Source organism: Aristolochia californica, unplaced genomic scaffold, assembly GCF_029961685.1.
Source record: "Aristolochia californica isolate CCGP_79_NKW_82.1479 unplaced genomic scaffold, dmAriCali1.0.hap1 SCAF_2, whole genome shotgun sequence".
Taxonomy (NCBI): domain Eukaryota; kingdom Viridiplantae; phylum Streptophyta; class Magnoliopsida; order Piperales; family Aristolochiaceae; genus Aristolochia; species Aristolochia californica.
Window position 1 is genome coordinate 41,063,138 of NW_027181881.1, and position 17,075 is coordinate 41,080,212.

Sequence of the window (17,075 nt, forward strand, 5' to 3'; positions counted from 1 at the left end):
TAAGTAAGATTTTCTTGCCAAGATGGGTTAGAAAACCATATAAAAAATTTGAATAAGTATTTGACAGTTGAAGATATAATACTTTGAGCATGAGGCAATTTTCATAGCAATTTTGTGTTTGACATTTTATGTGATTAAAAATTTATCGATAAGTATAATAATATATTAGATTAATTATTAATTTTTATTTATTTCCTTAGAAAAGGCAATAAGAGGTCCATTTAACTTTCCTAAGAAAAATTTAAAATATTTCTTGTAATTTTTAGTAAGTCTCTAATAGTAATAGAATTTTATTTAAAGGATTTATAGTTTTTATTTGGGTGATTGTAAATTGATAGTGATATTTCATTTAATTTTGTTGTGTTTGATTATTGTATGGAGTTTATTTTTAATGTTATGCAGTGTATGGAGTGTTTAGACTATTTTATGGAGTGTATAAACAATTTCATGGAGTGTTTATGGAATGTATAGATAATTTTATGGAGTGTGTATGGAGTGTTTATGAAGGTATTATGTATATTGATTATGTCCAATTTTAAGTAGAGGTCATGCTGAATTTTATACAAGTATTATATATATAAATTATGCTCAATTTTAAGTAGAGGTGATGCCCAATTTTATGTAGAGGTCATGCCCAATTTTATGAAAAATGTATGCATAATTTTATATATACATTTTATTCAATATATATTTTTTGAAAAGTTTTAAATGTATATTGAAGCTCGAACTCGGCCTGAAGCTTGGCTCGAACTCGTTGGGCTCGAGCTCGATAACAATTTTAGGCTCGAGATGAGGCTCGGCTCGAATATAGCAGGTTCGGGCTCGACTTGGCTCAATGCCACCCCTAGAGGGGCCATCTATGAAGCAACCTAATAGTAAAGATTTCTTGTCAATGTGAAACTCACAAAACTGTAGCATTTCACATTTTGAAATGGATAAGGAACTCGATTTGATCTGACTTGAACACCCACAAAACTGTAGCATTTCACATTTTCTATAGGGAAAGCCTTTTTTGTTTTTCTAACGAAAGCAAAAATTCCTTTGCTAGCTAAATTTGATTAATCAATTATTTATTTTAACAAACAATAAATAAAATTTAATTGAATTAATGATAATTCAATTTACTGAGAATACAGGATTTAACTACAATATAATTAAACAAAAGTTGTAGTAAATATTAGTAACTATAATAATTAAATAGATAACCATAACTAATTAAAGTATAATGTAGCTAATGGGGAAAATTAATTTAATATTTTTTATTAATTATGACATACTTATTATTAAAAATAACTAATTAAACCTCGTTAATAGTCAATTAATATATTTTTTTATTTTATTAAAAAATAAATTAATTTTTAATTGAATATGTGATAACAGAATTTACTAAGATTACAGGATTAAATACAATTTAAATAACCATGGTGTAGTCAATTAATAGTAATTATGGGAATGTAATTTATGACTTATCAGAATGTAATTAATGAACTACAATTTTAATATAATAGAAATACATATAATAGCTTAATTAATTTTAAATGTTAGTAATTATTTTATTAATAAAAATATATAAATTACAATTGGATTAATTATACTTTAATTTGCCAAAATTACACTAGTGTAATTAATTAACATACTAGAAGTAATCACTTTAATATAATAGTAAGTAACTAATACTAATAAATTTAATGTAATTAATAAGGTATAACTTAGTGTAAGAACAACGATTAAACTAGAAATTAATTAATTTAAATAAGTAAATAAATTAGAAATTTATTATTTGGTTTAATAATAATTGATAATCTATAATTAAATGATTATAATATAATTTACTGAAACCACATGATCAGGCAACAAAAAAATTAATCTATGGTGTAATTAAGTAATAATGATGATAATATTTAGTAACTAACTGTATTTTAGTAAATTAAAAATAATTATGAAGTCATTAATTTCTATCAAGAACAAGTTGAAGTTATAATGAAATTTAACTAATCAATCCTATATATATAATACATGTATAAGATTGGGCATAACTTCTTTTTAAAATTGAGCATAATTTATGTATAAAATTCGGCATGACCTCTACTTAAAATTGGGCATAATCAATATACATAATACCTGCATAAACACTCCATAAACACTCCATAAAATTGTCTATACATTCCATAAGCACTCCATGAAATTGTTTATACACTCCATAAAATAGTCTAAACACTCCATACACTGCATAACATTATAAATAAACTCCATACAATAATCAAACACAAAAAAATTAAATGAAATATCACTCTCAATTTACAATCACCCAAATAAAAATTATAAATCCATTATAAATTTACAAACTATAGTTGTTTCTCTTCGTGCTCGAAAATAATATACATCCCTGCATGAGCAAAATCTCCACCAATGACAAAAACAAAAAAATAAAATTTGAGTTATACTAACGCGGAAAACATAAAAAATATTTTATAGTACATAATGATTTACTCACCTTTATGTAGTCAAGCCATACAGAATTACATACAGTAACTCGTTGTGTGGTTGCATCCCAACCGAACCCTCTAGTATTGATACAGCTCGTTACCGTTTAGTATGTTTTCTTCCATGATCTTGTTCGATTCTTCACCTGCTCAACAGTTTTTTTTATTGACTTTGCCTTCATTGAACTTATTAACACAATCCATATATACCTCATGCTTTCATACCCCATTAGGCAACTTGTTCCCTAGATTAACCTGCTCGACCAAGAGATCGTGCACTTTGCTATCGTTTTCGAAGGTCCAAATGTCATATGGTCGACCAGTCGGTTGTCTTCTTGTAGCCAAATATAATCTAAATCCGAGACGGTCCTCATGGAAAAAACTTTATTAAACAACCTTTACCCGTCATGGAAACACAAACCATAAAAAATAGAATACCATGTGAAGGATATGTATAACACCCGAATCTCCTTACCACATCACAAAAACATTTCATAGCACTTCAAAAATTCTCAACAACATTCTCAAACATTTCAAAATTAATTAAACTATTTTCACTACTACAAATGCACTAAACAATGAGAAAACACACACATCAAGTCCAAATTCACTGAACACCCGTGGTAGAGCCCCATATAACTTCGCAGTCACTACAAATTGTACCTCGTCAATGATGGGGGTCGGGTTTCGTTTGCTAATGGACGCCCGTATAGGCGACTCAACCTTGTTTGAATTGGACTAAAAAACCCCTAATAAAACCGAAACCATAAACTATCAAACCCTAAAGTCAAACTCTATCACCTACTAAACTCTAAACCCTAAACACTTATTCCATAACATAATACCCTAAACCCTAGACCCCCTAAACCTTAGAAGCCCTAAACCCTAAACCCTACACCATAATTCCAGACCCTAAACCCAAAAAACCCTAGAGCTTAAAAACACAAAACCCCCAAAACCTTAAAAACCCTAAACTCTATTACCTACTAAACTCTAAACCCTAAACACTAATGCCAGAACTTAATACTTTAAAAGTCCTAAACCCTATACCCTAATTTCAGACCCTAAACCCAAAAAACCCTAGAGCTTAAAAACACAAAACCCCCAAAAACTTAAAAACCCTAACACCCCTAAAACTTAAAAACCCTAATCCCTAAAATACCCTAAATCCTTAACCATAAACCCTAAACCCTAGTTACAAGACCCTTAAATACCGAGCAACAAACCCTAAAAATAATCCATACACGAATCAAGAATTTAGACTATAAACTGTAACCCTAAATCCCACAATAATGCACAAATAACCCCCAATTAGGAACTGAAAATAAATTTAAATAAAATAAAACACTAATTTAATGAAAAAAAATTAAGGTTTAGGCATACCTTCTAAAATTTGGGGAAAACCGAAGCTGAAGGGGGAAATCGATGCCTAAATGTCCAAAATCGAAATGGAAATGGGGAAATCGAACGAAATCAGAAGGTATTTTCTGGGGAAAGGAGAATAGCCAGAGAGAGAAGGGAGTGGGAGGCCGAAAGGGAGAAGACAGAGAAGAAAGGGAGGTTAGGAGGGATAAGAGAGAGAGAAGCGAGAGAGAGCGAATCCGAGAGAAGAGAGGGAGTCACGGAGAAGAGAGAGGGGGTGCGAGAGAGAGGCCGAGGCTAAGAGATGACCGAGAGACGAGGCCGGAGATGAGAGGGAGTTGAGACGGTGGCCGGAGACGAAAATCCGATCGATTTTCTGGCAGTAACGATGTCTGGGGCGCAGGGAAACGAGAGAAGGAGTGCGGAAGAGAGGAAGAAAAAATGAGAAATGACGACGCGCGAGGGGGGGGGGGGGTGTGAGGATAGAGAGGGGAAAAAGCCAGCGTCGCGCGTCCTTCAACTCAATGAAGATCAAATAAGGCCTTCTTCGAGATGAAGGAAATTAAACCGTGGAGATGAAGGACACATTCATCCCCTACATCGAGATGAAGCTTCATCTACCCTTCACTAACAACTTCAAGTGTTGAAGGACGTTATGCGGTTGAAGATCATCTCATCCTTCACTATGGGCGTAATATAGCGAACACCAACGAGCTGACATTATGGTGGCATCGAGCCGAGCCCAAACCTGCTTATGTTCGAGCCGAGTTTGATTTAAATATTTCCAACTTGAGCTCGAGCCGAGCCTAACCTCGAGCTTAAAATTGTTATCGAGCTCGATCCCTATAATTTTAACTGAGTTCGAATCGAGCTCGAGCTTCAAGTTTCATTTAAAACTTTTCAAAAATTACATGTCTCAAGTTCGAACTCCAACATACATTTAAAACTTTTTAAAAAATACATGTTAAATAAATTGTATATAAAATTATACATATATTTTACATAAAATTGGGCATACATTTTACTTAAAATTGGGCATAAGGGTGGCACTGAATCTAGCTGAGTGTGAACCTATCTATGTTTGAGCCGAGCTTGATTTAAAGATTTCGAACTCGAGCACGAGCCGACCTAGCGTCAAGGCTAAAATTGTAATCGAGCTCGAGCCTAATAATTTTAACCGAGTTCGAGTTTGAGCTCTTGCTGAATTCGAGGTTAACCAACATTTAATACTCTACATAAAATATATGACAAATAAATTATCTATAAAATTATGCATACATTTTAAAAAAAAGAATGATAGGGAAGGTTCGGGATTGAATCTCGATAATGGATTAGAACCTACCAATATTATTCTTTTTTACCCCAAATGGTTTCTAGCTTATTTTGTAATTTTTGAATCTGACCATAAATTTACTATGACCTCTTTACTGCCCCTGATTGGAAATTTATATTCTAGGAAAAACTAAAAATGTTTTTCCTAGGATACATATTTCCAAAAACAACTTTAAATAAAATCCTATTACTACTAGAGGCTTACTAGAAAATTACAAGAAATATTTTAAAATTTTATTAGGAAAGTTAAATGGACCTCTTATTGCCTCCTCTAGGGAAATAAATAAAAATTAATAATCAATCTAATATATTACTACACTTATCGATAAATTTTTAATCAAATAAAATGTCAAATAAAAAATTGCTATGAAAATTGCCTCATACTAAAAGTATTATAGCATCAACTGTCAAATACTTATTCAAAATTTTTCTATACGGTTTTCTAGCCCATCTTGGATAGAAATATTATTTAGAAAATTATATGATTTTTTAATAAGAATTTCTAATTAGAAAAATGTTTCCAAAAAACATGATGCACTAATAGTCCCTATATTTCTACTAAAAATGTCTTTTCAATATTTATTGAAAATACCATTTATAGTCTTTAGAAACGTATTTCTCCCAACTTTGGTCTCGAAGAAATTGGTTTTCCGCCGAGATGACGCGGAGCAAAGGTGCGGTGCCAATGAGGACCAGTCGTCGGCGACGGAAATAGAGGTGAAGAAATTAAAGGAAGAGGAAGAAATCAGAGGGAAGGGGATGCAGCGGCCGGCTGGAAGCTATTGACCGCGACAAAGGCGGCTAGAGCGGCAGACAGGAGGAGTTCGATGTCCCCACCTCCCCCCCCCTCCCCCGCTCCTGATCCCGTGACTCAAGAGCCCGTTAAAGAGCCGGCTCGCGAGCTTTCGAGCCAAACCTTAATTCGGTCGAGGTCATCTCATTAACTCAAACGAACTGTAGCTGGATCTCGCCATGTGGGGGGTTTAGTCCACAATGAACTTGAATTGAAGTGAAGAATTGAATTGAACTTAAATGAATTGATTTAACTTCAACTCATCGTTGGGTGTTAGTGTAGACGAGTTCAAGTGCATTGGAAAACAAATTCTAGTGTTAGTGCCCCCAAATGAAAAGTATGATATAAACAAGAGAATGAGTAACCTTTTATAATATACTTAAATAGATAATTGACCAAAACAAACATGGTTACTGCACTTATAAGTAATTTAATGTGTTGTATTCAAATATATTAATATCCTAATTAATGAAAAACTATATTATATTACTTAATGATTATAGTTTATTATAAATTAAAACAATACTTACGTGTGATTAAAAAAATATTAAAAATTAATAAAAAAGTAAAAAATATATAAAGCCAATATAGTAAATAAATAAATTATTTTGTAATAACATAAGATATATTTTAACATTAAAACTCACTATTTTAATACAAGATTAAAACCTACATAATAAGTAAATAAATATATTAATTTATCAATAACATAATATATATTTTTATGTATAATTAATTAATAATATATTGACACAAAATGTAAAACCAATGGTTTAATTAATTATATCAATTGGATAATTAAACCAATTAATGATTAAATTTTATTATATATTAATATACTCATTACGTGTGACTAGAATAAATTATTTAAAATGAATAAAAAAGTTAAAAATAACAGAAGCCAATATAATAAATAAATAAATTATTTTGTAATGACATAAGATATATTTTAAAATTAAAAATCACTATTTTAATACAAAATACATAATAAATAAAAATATATATTAATTTATCAATAAGATAATATATATTTTTACTTATTATAAATTAATAATATATTAGCACAAAATGTAAATCCAATGCTTTAATTAATTATAGTAATTGGATAATTAAAATAATTAATGATTAAAGTTTATTATAAATTAATTTACTAATTACGTGTGATTAGAATAAATTTTAAAAAAGTGAAAAAAGTAAAAAATAACAATCGTCGTCATCATCGTCGAAGTGCCCTGCCGCGAAAGAGACCTTCAATTTCGGATTTCCCACGCAGCTCTAAGGCCTTTGAAACCATCGCAAAATTCTGTTACGGCATGAAGATCGACCTCACGACAACAAATGTCGCTCCGCTGCTCTACGCCGGCGAGGTTCCTGTCCGAATCCGTTCTCTGAAGCATTAGTCTCGGTAAGAACCCTAAAATCCTGCGAAGCGCTGATGCCGGTGGATGAATGAAGCTGGGGCGAACAGAGAAAGCAGAGAGCGAAAATGAGAGATGGCAACAGAAAGCAGTGAAAGCAAAGAGAGCAAAGACGAGAGGAAGAAGATGGGGTGAAAAAAGTCGTCGGGAGACGAAGGCCGAGGGAGAGGGAGAGGAGAAAGGGAAATGACAAGAAATTTTTCCTTTCGGAGGGGGGGGGGGGGGAGGGGGGGAATCCAAATTCCTCGATTTTTGCCTTAGAGAATGAAGTGATGTAATTTAACTTCAATGTAATTTATTCTACACTAATGACATTATTTAATGAACTAGGTAATGCGGGGGGAATTCATTCCACTTCATTGTGGACTAACCCCCTATTCGAGATCCAGGTATACCGAATTGAACCTAGCCGAGCTCGAGCCGGCTCATTTCGAAGCCACCCCTACTGACATCCTGTGTGCCTTGCGGCGCGGTTCTTGGTAGAGTGACACGCATCGTCAGCTTAGATTAGAACCTCAAAGGGGTGTCCGTGTGAATCCGCACTCCAAACCCTACATGAGTATTAAACACTTTTATGAACGGAGATGATACGGGTTTTATGTTACCAACTTTTATGTGCTGAATTAGATCTTAATTAATTAATTGTATGTCTTATTTTTGAAGCATTACTAATTTTACAACATTTAAGGCAACTTTTTTTTCCATCAATTTCATTTAAAAGTCGAAAAAATTCTTGTCTTCTTAGGTATTCAAAGATATATACTCAGATGACTCATTTGTTGTTTAATAAACAAAAATTGAACAAATAAAGGTTATTTTATACCTTGATTAATTGAACAATATTTTTTTTAGTGTATTTATATTTATATTTGAGACATCATATGATTGTATTGATTTTTTAATGAATTTCTAGTGTTTTTAATATTTTTCTATATATTAAAAGGACATTGTTCTAGGACTTGGGTATATGATTTCAATTTACTATTCAATCAATGGTACATAAAAAAAACATTAATACTAAGTAAAAGGATATATAAAATAAGATATGCATAATAAATATAATATAATAAAAATTAGCTTATTTTGTTCTATTTATATGTAATTAATACTCTCCTTACATTGGAATTCAATGTCAATAGATGTTGCATAATTTTGCAGTCATGTGGAATGTTGAACAATAAAAAATAATTTCTTCTCTCGCTCGATCTCTCTCTCTCTTTCTCTCTCTCAACGTTATAAATTATTAGAGGAGTCGACTAAGGTGTAGAAAATTTTAAGGAGATCAATGTAATTAACTATTCATGTACTTAACATTCAAAAAAATGCAAAGATTTGATCAATTATCATAACTTAAATTAATAATTAAGATTAACTTGAATGTGTGGGTCATTATTAGAAGAAGAGATTACTCTGAAAAAGGAACTTAGACACAAAGAGGGGAGCCTTTTCTTTTGTTGGTGGATAATTGTAGTTCAATTAAGTTCAATTAAACTCAACTTCCTCAACAGATAGATCCAAGCAAGAGAAGATCATTAAAAGTTAATTGTAATTAGTATTATAAAACCCGGACCGAACTGGCTCATTAAACAGGTTTCTACAAGAATCGGTCCAAACCAATGAATTGACCCGTGACTTAGATCAGGTCAGCTCAGTTGGATTGGGAGGAAAAAATCGTTACAATTTTTAATCATGATTAAGAAGACGTTAGGCGTGAGGCGCCTCTACGAAGCACCACCGCGAGGTGGGTAGCAAAGTCGCGTCTCACTGACCACAGTCTCTCACGCCGAGCTAAAATAAAAAAGAAAAATTACAAGTGCCTTACACGCGCCGGCCATTGTCAGATCGTCGACCGTTGCGCTCATCCTCGGACAGTAGCTCCCACAAAGAAACTATCCGTTAAAACACACCAGTTGCCCACCTCCTCCATCCTCTCTCTCTCTCCCTCTAGATGATCGTATTTTTCTGTTCATCCGCCTCTTACATCTCTCCTCCTCTTCGGTTCTTTCAAGACATATCCCACTGGAGAAACTAGGAGAAATCAATCTTCCTCCAATGGCGACGAAGCTGACCAGCAATCGAAGAGCCCTCGGCGACATTAGCAACCGCCGGCAGTACGTTCTTTTTTTTTTTTCTCAATCAATCAATTCCCCCTTGGCTAAAAATAAAAAAATTTGTGTTTCCAGGAATCATGCCCCAAAGGTAGTAAAAGTTCACCGACCCATTACCAGGTGAGGTCGAATTTCTTTGGTCTTTCATGTTTAATCGCTCTTACTTCTGTTATCTGAGTTCTTTTTGCGAACAGGAAATTTGGGGCCGGTATTGCACACGATCAGTTACAGCATGGCCAGGTGGCTTCGATTTCCTTCTCGGAGCATCAAATTGCTGTTGTTTTGGACTTCTGATTTATTTGTGTCTTGTCTCTGTATAGGACACGGAAAATCTTGTTACCCAGAGGTCAAAGGAAAGAGGCCACGTTTGCGAGAGAGAGAAAGTAAAGGCGGCTCGCGTCGATGGAGAGTCGCTTATTGACGACAACCCAGTAAAGAAGTTTGCAGAGAACCGCGAATGTGATTATTCCTCAGAATCATCCATGTCCATCGAGACGGATGATTTCCACGAAGAAAGCGATTCACAAGTAGACAACTGCCTCACCTTGTCATAACTAAGAAGTCTTCTTTGATTGATAATTGAGAAACAACATTTAAATCTTTCTTTGAATTCTACTTGATCTCTCAAAACCGAGTAGGGACCTCTTGAAATCGAGATGGAAGAAGCGGAATCCCCATTACCCAACATTGACAAGATTGATGACCGGAACCCTTTGGCTGTGGTTGAATACGTGGAAGACATTTACCGTTTTTACCGCAAAAACGATGTAACAAGATGATCGAAATTCAAGAGCTAGCCCTGTTGTATTGCAGATTGAATTATTAATGTGAATTTAACGAGTTCTTCCGAATTCTCACCAGATTATGAGCTGCGTTCCGGCCGATTATATGTCAACCCAGACTGACATCAACCATCGAATGAGAGCTGTACTAGTCGATTGGCTCATTGAGGTCGGCTCTTGTCATTCTTTCTCTCTCGCGAGAGACTTGTCTTCTTAATTTATCTAGTTCGTTGAGAAACTGAATTTTTGGGCTGTCGGCAATCGGTGGGGATGATTACTCTCAGGTTCATCTTAAGTTTGATTTGATGCACGAGACGCTTTTCTTGGCTATTAACCTCGTAGACAGATACCTTTCCCGCCAAGGCGTGACAAGAAAGTTTCTGCAACTGGTTGGCATCACGGGGATGCTCATAGCGTGTAAATATGAAGAGATCTTCCCTCCGCAACTCAGCGACTTCATCGCCATCTCCGCCGGCGCTTATGCCAGAGAAGATGTCTTGAAAATGGTATCAGAAAGCAGCCAAAATTTGAATTAATAATGACGAACGACTTCTAAACTTTTTTGTTTGCAGGAGAAATCGATGCTTAACACTTTACAGTTCAACATGTCTACTCCGACACCTTTTGTATTCATGAGAAGGTTCCTGAAAGTAGCTGAATCAGATAATAAGGTCCGTCAGTACCGCAGGCATTAGCTGCTCCGACTGTTTCCGTCATATTGATGGTTGGCTGACTTGTATCTAGCCTTTGTGGTGTTTGCTTTTATGCAGCTAGAGATGGTGAGTTTTTACTTGTTGGAGCTATGTCTGGTGGATTACCAGACGCTAAGGTTTCCACCCTCACTGGTATCCGCAGCAGCAATTTACACGGGAAGATGCCTACTTAGAATGACCCCATCATGGAATAGCAACCTGAGGCACCATTGCACATACACAGAAGATCAGCTACAGTGAGTCTAAACTTGACATCCACAAATTCTGTGTCAGACGAAGATCTGCGACTGAAAAAATTACATGTTTTTCTTCTATGGTATAGGGAATGTGGAAGGGCGATAGAGGATATCCACCGCAATGCCGGCCTGGGGAAGTTAACTGCAGTTTACAGGAAATACGCGATTGCCAAGTACAGCTGTGTTGCCACTCTAATGAAGAACTGCTAAGAAAATCTGCTTCCACTTTAGATGATTCAACTAACCTGGAGATAAATGTTATTTGAAGAATTGAGCATTTCTACACCAACCCACCCCCCCCCCCCCCCCCCCCCCCCCCCCCCCCCACCCCCCTTACCTGTCTTTATCTTTTCCACCGTTCTATTTGCCATAATAACGTTTAAGTATTGAAACAATAAGGAGAGCCTGCACTACTCCACATGATTTTTTATGTTGCATTTTGTAAGATCTACTCCAAATTTTTTTAGCTTTGACGAAAATACCACACAGTGTACTGAAAGCAATTGTGACTTGCAAATTATACAAACATCTAAATTTGTCATTGGGACACCATGTGAAAAACAAATTTGAAGTAGAACCAAACCAAAAAATTGTTAAAGAAACTAATGATCAAGCAGATCTTCATCAAGTAGAACTGCCCAGATAAAATGACTTGCATATTCAGACTCCTATATCCATCCAAAAAAATGAAAAAGAAATGTAGAACCCTAAATAACAACCACCCAAAGGAATTCTTGTTTGTATTTTGCATGCTGATTTCGATGCCATTGGTTTTTTCTTAGTACCACAGGTTAACTACTGCTTTCCTTTGCCGTGTGATTGAAAATGAGTAATGCTTTGACATCGAGAGTATTACTCTACTGTTGTTAGGAAAGACTGGATACCAAACACGATGAATAAGACTCCACCTGCAAATGCAATCTGCAATAATACAAGTCCAAATATTTAGTAAGAACCTTGCTTCACTCTCTCATGCCCTAACAAATCACAATGACCCAATTTGTTTAACAACACCACACTCATTCACAAGCTGCAAGATGCACATCAATTTTAATGCAATATTAATGTTTTCTTTCATATTTTGCCTGTCATTGAACCTTAGTTAAAAAAGCAAACATACATGAAATATTGTAGTCTATCCTTGTTAATAATATTGCAACTTCAAGAAATTCACATTCTGCTACATTTATTTAATTTGCAATAAAGTTTCAAGGAATAAGGAGAGTACAACAATAAGAAAAACCTCACCCATCATTATAATGTATTTTACAAGTGAATTGAAGGAACAGTCAGAGAGTAGCTTCATGTGGTAGCTCAATCTAAGACCTCTGACCTGAGGCAGATTGATGTCTCACCCCAACCTTCATAACAGCCATTCCCTTGGCATATAATAGGTGTCAGCAAATTTTCCATACTTATAGGAAGTCTAAAAGTTTTACCTCAGGTTTTGCTTAAGTCACCTTAGTATTTGTGACATCCAAACTCTGCCCTTACATATCAATTTTGAAAACACATAACACAAATGACTAACATGAATCCTGTTACACATGCTTCACTTGATTCTGCATAGGTCATTTCCTTCATAAGAATTTTAAGGTAAAAGGCACTCTCACAATTGACTCTTGAAGTCCCAAAATCAATAATATAAAATTTATTTTGCCATGTTGAAATGCAAGGTATGAAAATCAGTGGATAACAATATGCATAAGCAGTCTCTAACCATTTTTTCAGATATTTGCGATGCCAAGCTCTTCCCTCCAACAACAGCAGCTACTGTGCACAGACTCTGGCCTCTGCAAAAGGTTAAAAGCTTCACAAACTTTGACTGACCTAAGAGAAGGATGTTTTATTAAACTAAGAAATGGGATGTTATTTGAGACATACACGATTCCACCAAGAACCACACCATAAGGGTTCTCATCTGCAGCCAAACCAATTGTAGCTATCTGCAATTACCAGAGAGAAAATTGGAGTAAGCAGCAGTGAATCCACACCCTCCTATGTAAATGCAGTTTCTTGAAGGCTTACTTGACTCTTATCACCCCACTCCCCAAAAAATGTTATGGAAAATGCCTGCAGTACAGAATTCAATTTTACACAAGTTACATATTACACAAAAACTAGTGGACCATGAGACTGTTGCAATCTCTATAGGTGACTCCATAAACTTCTACTACCTTGAGTAAGATAGGTGAGAAGATTTGTGCAAGAAAAGGTCTCTTCTTTTTCTTTGAATCATCTTCTGCCTGTGAAGAAGAAGACAGAATTTTTTTCCAAATTAGGTTATGGGAGATATGGATACCCATAAGCCCTCAGTGACAAAAGATATGATTGATTTCAGAATTCAGAGAAAATTCAGAAAGAAGACGAATAAAAATACACGATTCATTTTATTTTTATAATGGAAGAGACCATAATATTCGGAAAAAAAAAAAAGAAGTAGCATAAAGTAAGGTTTTTTTTTTTTTTTTGTTAAATACAATAAAAGGAATAGGTGGCAAAATATATTGAAAACAAAACAAACATAATAATGTCAGATAAGCACAGATTAATGCTAGAGTTTTTACTTAGCCAGTCCTAAAGACTGGCACCTACAAAGAAAGCAAATCCAAACAGATAACTATTCAATAAGTTATTCTTCATCAGATGCTTTCTCCAATACAAGAAATCTTTTTCAAATAATACAAAAAGAAGAAAAAAAAAACTTTAGATTTATGTAAAGAACAAAGATGGGAACAAGATTTTGGAAATCAATATTGTTCTTCAATACCTTAGAATTTGCCTTGGCTGTACCATTGGGCTTCAAATCAGCATCCTAATTAATTCAAAGGAGCAAAGTCAAACAAATAAAAAATTAAAAATTTTCAAATGAGAAGATTAAATGAGAAAACAACCAACCAATTTTGCTTCCACTTCAGCCAGTTCTTCAGCTTCTCTGTAAGATCAAACATAACTAAATCTATAAGAAATTTGGATAAATTTGAAAGTCGATAGACAGATGGCAAGTTTATGAAATTAATTTTGAAAGAAAAAGGTACAAAATCTCATTAAGATAAGCAGCTGAACGTACCCATCTTCATTAAACCCTTCCCATAAAGTCCAAAAGCCAAAACCAAAGAATAACAGAGTTGTAATATGATGTGTCCATTTTCGAGATATCTACTTGATTCCAGACATTTCACGGTTAAAATGTGAGGGAACTAGCAAATGGTATAAATATAAAGATAAAACAATCTACGCCACAAGCATGACAACAGAACAAGTCTAGAACAAGATTCATCCAACTATTGGTTGCAGAAGTTAGTTGAAAAGTCAGAAAAGATTTTAATTAGTGATCCCAGTAATTGAAATTCAAGAAAATGTAACACCAGAAAGAACTTTGAGTGCTTGAGATAACAAAAATAGATCTTAATGAACTCCTGAATAATAGAATATGCTTCCGCACTAGCAAACAACTGACATGGTCAATACAGAAGATTATTCCTTTCAGCCATATAATGCAAAATTTTGAAACAGATGCTGATGGCTAAAGTTGGAAACATCAAATATGAGGTGCAGTGGAAGCAATCAGTAAGTGGAAGAATCTGCCTACCATCTAAAATCTTGAAACTAATTTGAAAGTCAAAGTATTTATCGTTCCTCCATAGGACTGAAAGAAATCTGACTGTCCAGGAAAAGCATACACGGTATCCTTGTTCTTTAATTTTTCTAAAAACTAGAGTACATTAATGTGAAGTTGGGTCCAAGGCCCATCCCAAAATGACAAGCCAACTTAGGAAGCCTCTTTCCCAACTAATAAACTCAAAATCTTTGTACTCACTAATCTACGCGGGACTATTCCTTAACACTCCCCCTCACGTGCAAATATTCATGAAGAATGCAAGATATAAGCATGAACTTTTTATTTTGTAAACATACACATATAAGAAAGAGCAAAGGAAATCCAGTCAATCTGAACTGCACCCAACTTTTTCTTCTTTAGAAAACTCGAACTATTTAAAGAATGTCATTTACTTCACAACTATTAACAACAATCCCACTACCTCCATTTTATCATTAAAAATGATAAAAAGCACAAGATGTCAAATAATCATCAATCATGAACGTATGGGACAATAAATAAATGAAAAATAAAAAGAAATTAAGTTTTAAGTCATTCAATTCAATTTTACTGATTAAATTAAAATTTGGGTGCGTATAGCTTGGATGAATTTAGGTCCGTACTCCTTTTTTTCTTAGGAAAGATCAACTATAAGAAAATTATCATGACTGCAATGAAGACCTAGTTATAAGTGGCAGTAGTCAGATCATGATATGACTTTTGTCCTCAAAGATTTTGCTTCCATCTAATTTATGTATCCTAAAAAACAACAGGTATCATCATACTTTATTAAGCTCACTTTGACTGCTCATATTGCGGGTCACAAGGAAGCTATAAAGTCTACATCGATGGCATAATTTATTCTAAGACATTTCAAGCTAGGTGACCGAATTTTAATTATCTTCGGAGCAACCATAAAATGTCATGAAATGAAGAAACAACAATCCTGATCAAATAGGTGTGTTCCAACGGAGAAAAGACCAAATCAAAGTGCACATAAGTGAATCATAGTTATTTGAATACCCTAAGAAAGAAGCAAAAAAAGTCCCATTTAATCTTACATCACTCACCATAGGCTAAATTCCTTATTTCCATGACTCTCAAAACTAAAGAGTATATAACTTTTTAAACACTAAATAAACGTGTCCCACGAACGACAATCAGTGGGTATAAAGTTGAGATTAGAAAAAATGAAAATCCAGAAAAGTTGTTGAACTGAGATGAGATGAGAGAAAGATATAAAGACCAAAAAAAAGTGCTTACCAGATTCGGTGCAGCCCAGCCAACAAACGCGGAGAGTATAGTCATCACCTACAGTAGAGCGAAGTCTAGTTGTAAGACATTTGATAAAGGAAAAATTGAAATTCAAACAAATTAGCATCAAGGGAGTAGAAAACTTACAATCAAAGCTGACAAACAGCCGGCCAAAACGTACCTCCGAGGATGGCGCATTGCGAGAATCTGAGGGCCAAAAAGAAGGTCCACTTATCCTCATCAGAAAGGAAACATCAATGAAATACCATAACTCAAACAAAAGTAAATAAAAATATGAGATTCTATAAACATTAAAAGAGAGAGAAGGAGAGAGAGAGAGAGAGAGAGAGAGAGAGTAAAAAAAGAAGAAAAAGAAAAAGAGGAAGAGGGCATATCTCTCATACCGCAGCCGAGAAAAAGGTCTTGTCCCCAATCTCAGATAGTACAGTCATGGCTAGCGACTTATAAAAACCCTGAAGATACAAAAGCAATCCCACAAACACAAAATTCAATTCCAGTATCTCTTCTATGGAAGATAGAAAAGCAGAGAACGTTAGAGGAGAACAAACCTCGACAAGTGAGAAGCCCATGATAAGGAGAAGTACAGAGAAAGAAAGAGAAGGCTAAGCCCTAAACTAATGGAAGAAGCGGCGGAGATCCAGAGCTGGTGTGGCGCTCTGTACCGCCCGGGAGTTGGGTGGCTTCCGAGCACTAGTGACTTGAGAACGAAAAGGAGAAGAATTTCTCTACTAGTTTGGTTGGTTATGGTTCGGACTTCGTCCATAACATTGACTTTCAATTAATGATTTTAAACACAAAAAGTACCTATTAGTAGACGGAGAAATTACATCAATTGGCAAATTGAAATCTGCTTTTTCTAGGGAAAGTAATTATTTGTGAAGAAATTACATCAATTTAGGTCAAATGAAAGAAAAGTACTTATTCGTGTTAGTATGTGTAATAGAAAGTAACACTGGAAAGTGTATTAGAAAG

The 17,075-nt window shown here is 34.5% G+C and overlaps 2 protein-coding genes across 4 annotated transcripts; one reads left to right on the plus strand and one right to left on the minus strand.

Moving 5' to 3' along the window:
• Window positions 1-9,237: 9,237 nt before the first annotated feature.
• Window positions 9,238-11,505, plus strand: LOC137956264 (G2/mitotic-specific cyclin-2-like). Of its 3 annotated transcripts, XM_068803674.1 has the most exons (10): window positions 9,238-9,499; window positions 9,572-9,616; window positions 9,691-9,736; window positions 9,817-10,023; window positions 10,135-10,263; window positions 10,358-10,447; window positions 10,563-10,784; window positions 10,851-10,949; window positions 11,049-11,227; window positions 11,314-11,505. In XM_068803674.1, the coding sequence occupies exons 1-10, from the start codon at window positions 9,441-9,443 to the stop codon at window positions 11,435-11,437; spliced, it is 1,200 nt and encodes a 399-aa protein (XP_068659775.1). In that variant the 5' UTR covers window positions 9,238-9,440; the 3' UTR covers window positions 11,438-11,505. The 3 variants fall into 3 exon arrangements, with proteins under 3 accessions (XP_068659775.1, XP_068659778.1, XP_068659776.1); XM_068803677.1 differs by lacking the exon at window positions 10,563-10,784; XM_068803675.1 differs by lacking the exon at window positions 10,135-10,263.
• A 216-nt stretch (window positions 11,506-11,721) lies between these two features.
• LOC137956373 (GDT1-like protein 5) lies at window positions 11,722-16,858 on the minus strand. The gene is made up of 12 exons (XM_068803847.1): window positions 16,652-16,858; window positions 16,487-16,555; window positions 16,230-16,289; window positions 16,092-16,139; window positions 14,298-14,386; window positions 14,126-14,162; window positions 13,998-14,042; window positions 13,405-13,473; window positions 13,256-13,300; window positions 13,112-13,173; window positions 12,948-13,020; window positions 11,722-12,148 (listed from the first exon to the last, which is right to left on the minus strand). The coding sequence occupies exons 1-12, from the start codon at window positions 16,670-16,672 to the stop codon at window positions 12,080-12,082; spliced, it is 687 nt and encodes a 228-aa protein (XP_068659948.1). The 5' UTR covers window positions 16,673-16,858; the 3' UTR covers window positions 11,722-12,079.
• Window positions 16,859-17,075: the final 217 nt, after the last annotated feature.

Excerpts from the sequence above, each read along its gene's own strand:
- LOC137956373 (XM_068803847.1), bottom strand. The coding sequence starts at position 16,672 with ATGGGCTTCTCACTTGTCGAG. Across the intron at positions 14,387-16,091 it reads GCTGGGCTGCACCGAATCTG|ATATCTCGAAAATGGACACA; the intron begins GTAAGCACTTTT and ends GGAATCAAGTAG. Across the intron at positions 13,021-13,111 it reads GTGGTTCTTGGTGGAATCGT|AGGCCAGAGTCTGTGCACAG; the intron begins GTATGTCTCAAA and ends AACCTTTTGCAG.
- LOC137956264 (XM_068803674.1), top strand. The coding sequence starts at position 9,441 with ATGGCGACGAAGCTGACCAGCAATCGAAGAGCCCTCGGCGACATTAGC. Across the intron at positions 9,617-9,690 it reads GTTCACCGACCCATTACCAG|GAAATTTGGGGCCGGTATTG; the intron begins GTGAGGTCGAAT and ends TTTTGCGAACAG. Across the intron at positions 10,264-10,357 it reads GTTTTTACCGCAAAAACGAT|ATTATGAGCTGCGTTCCGGC; the intron begins GTAACAAGATGA and ends AATTCTCACCAG.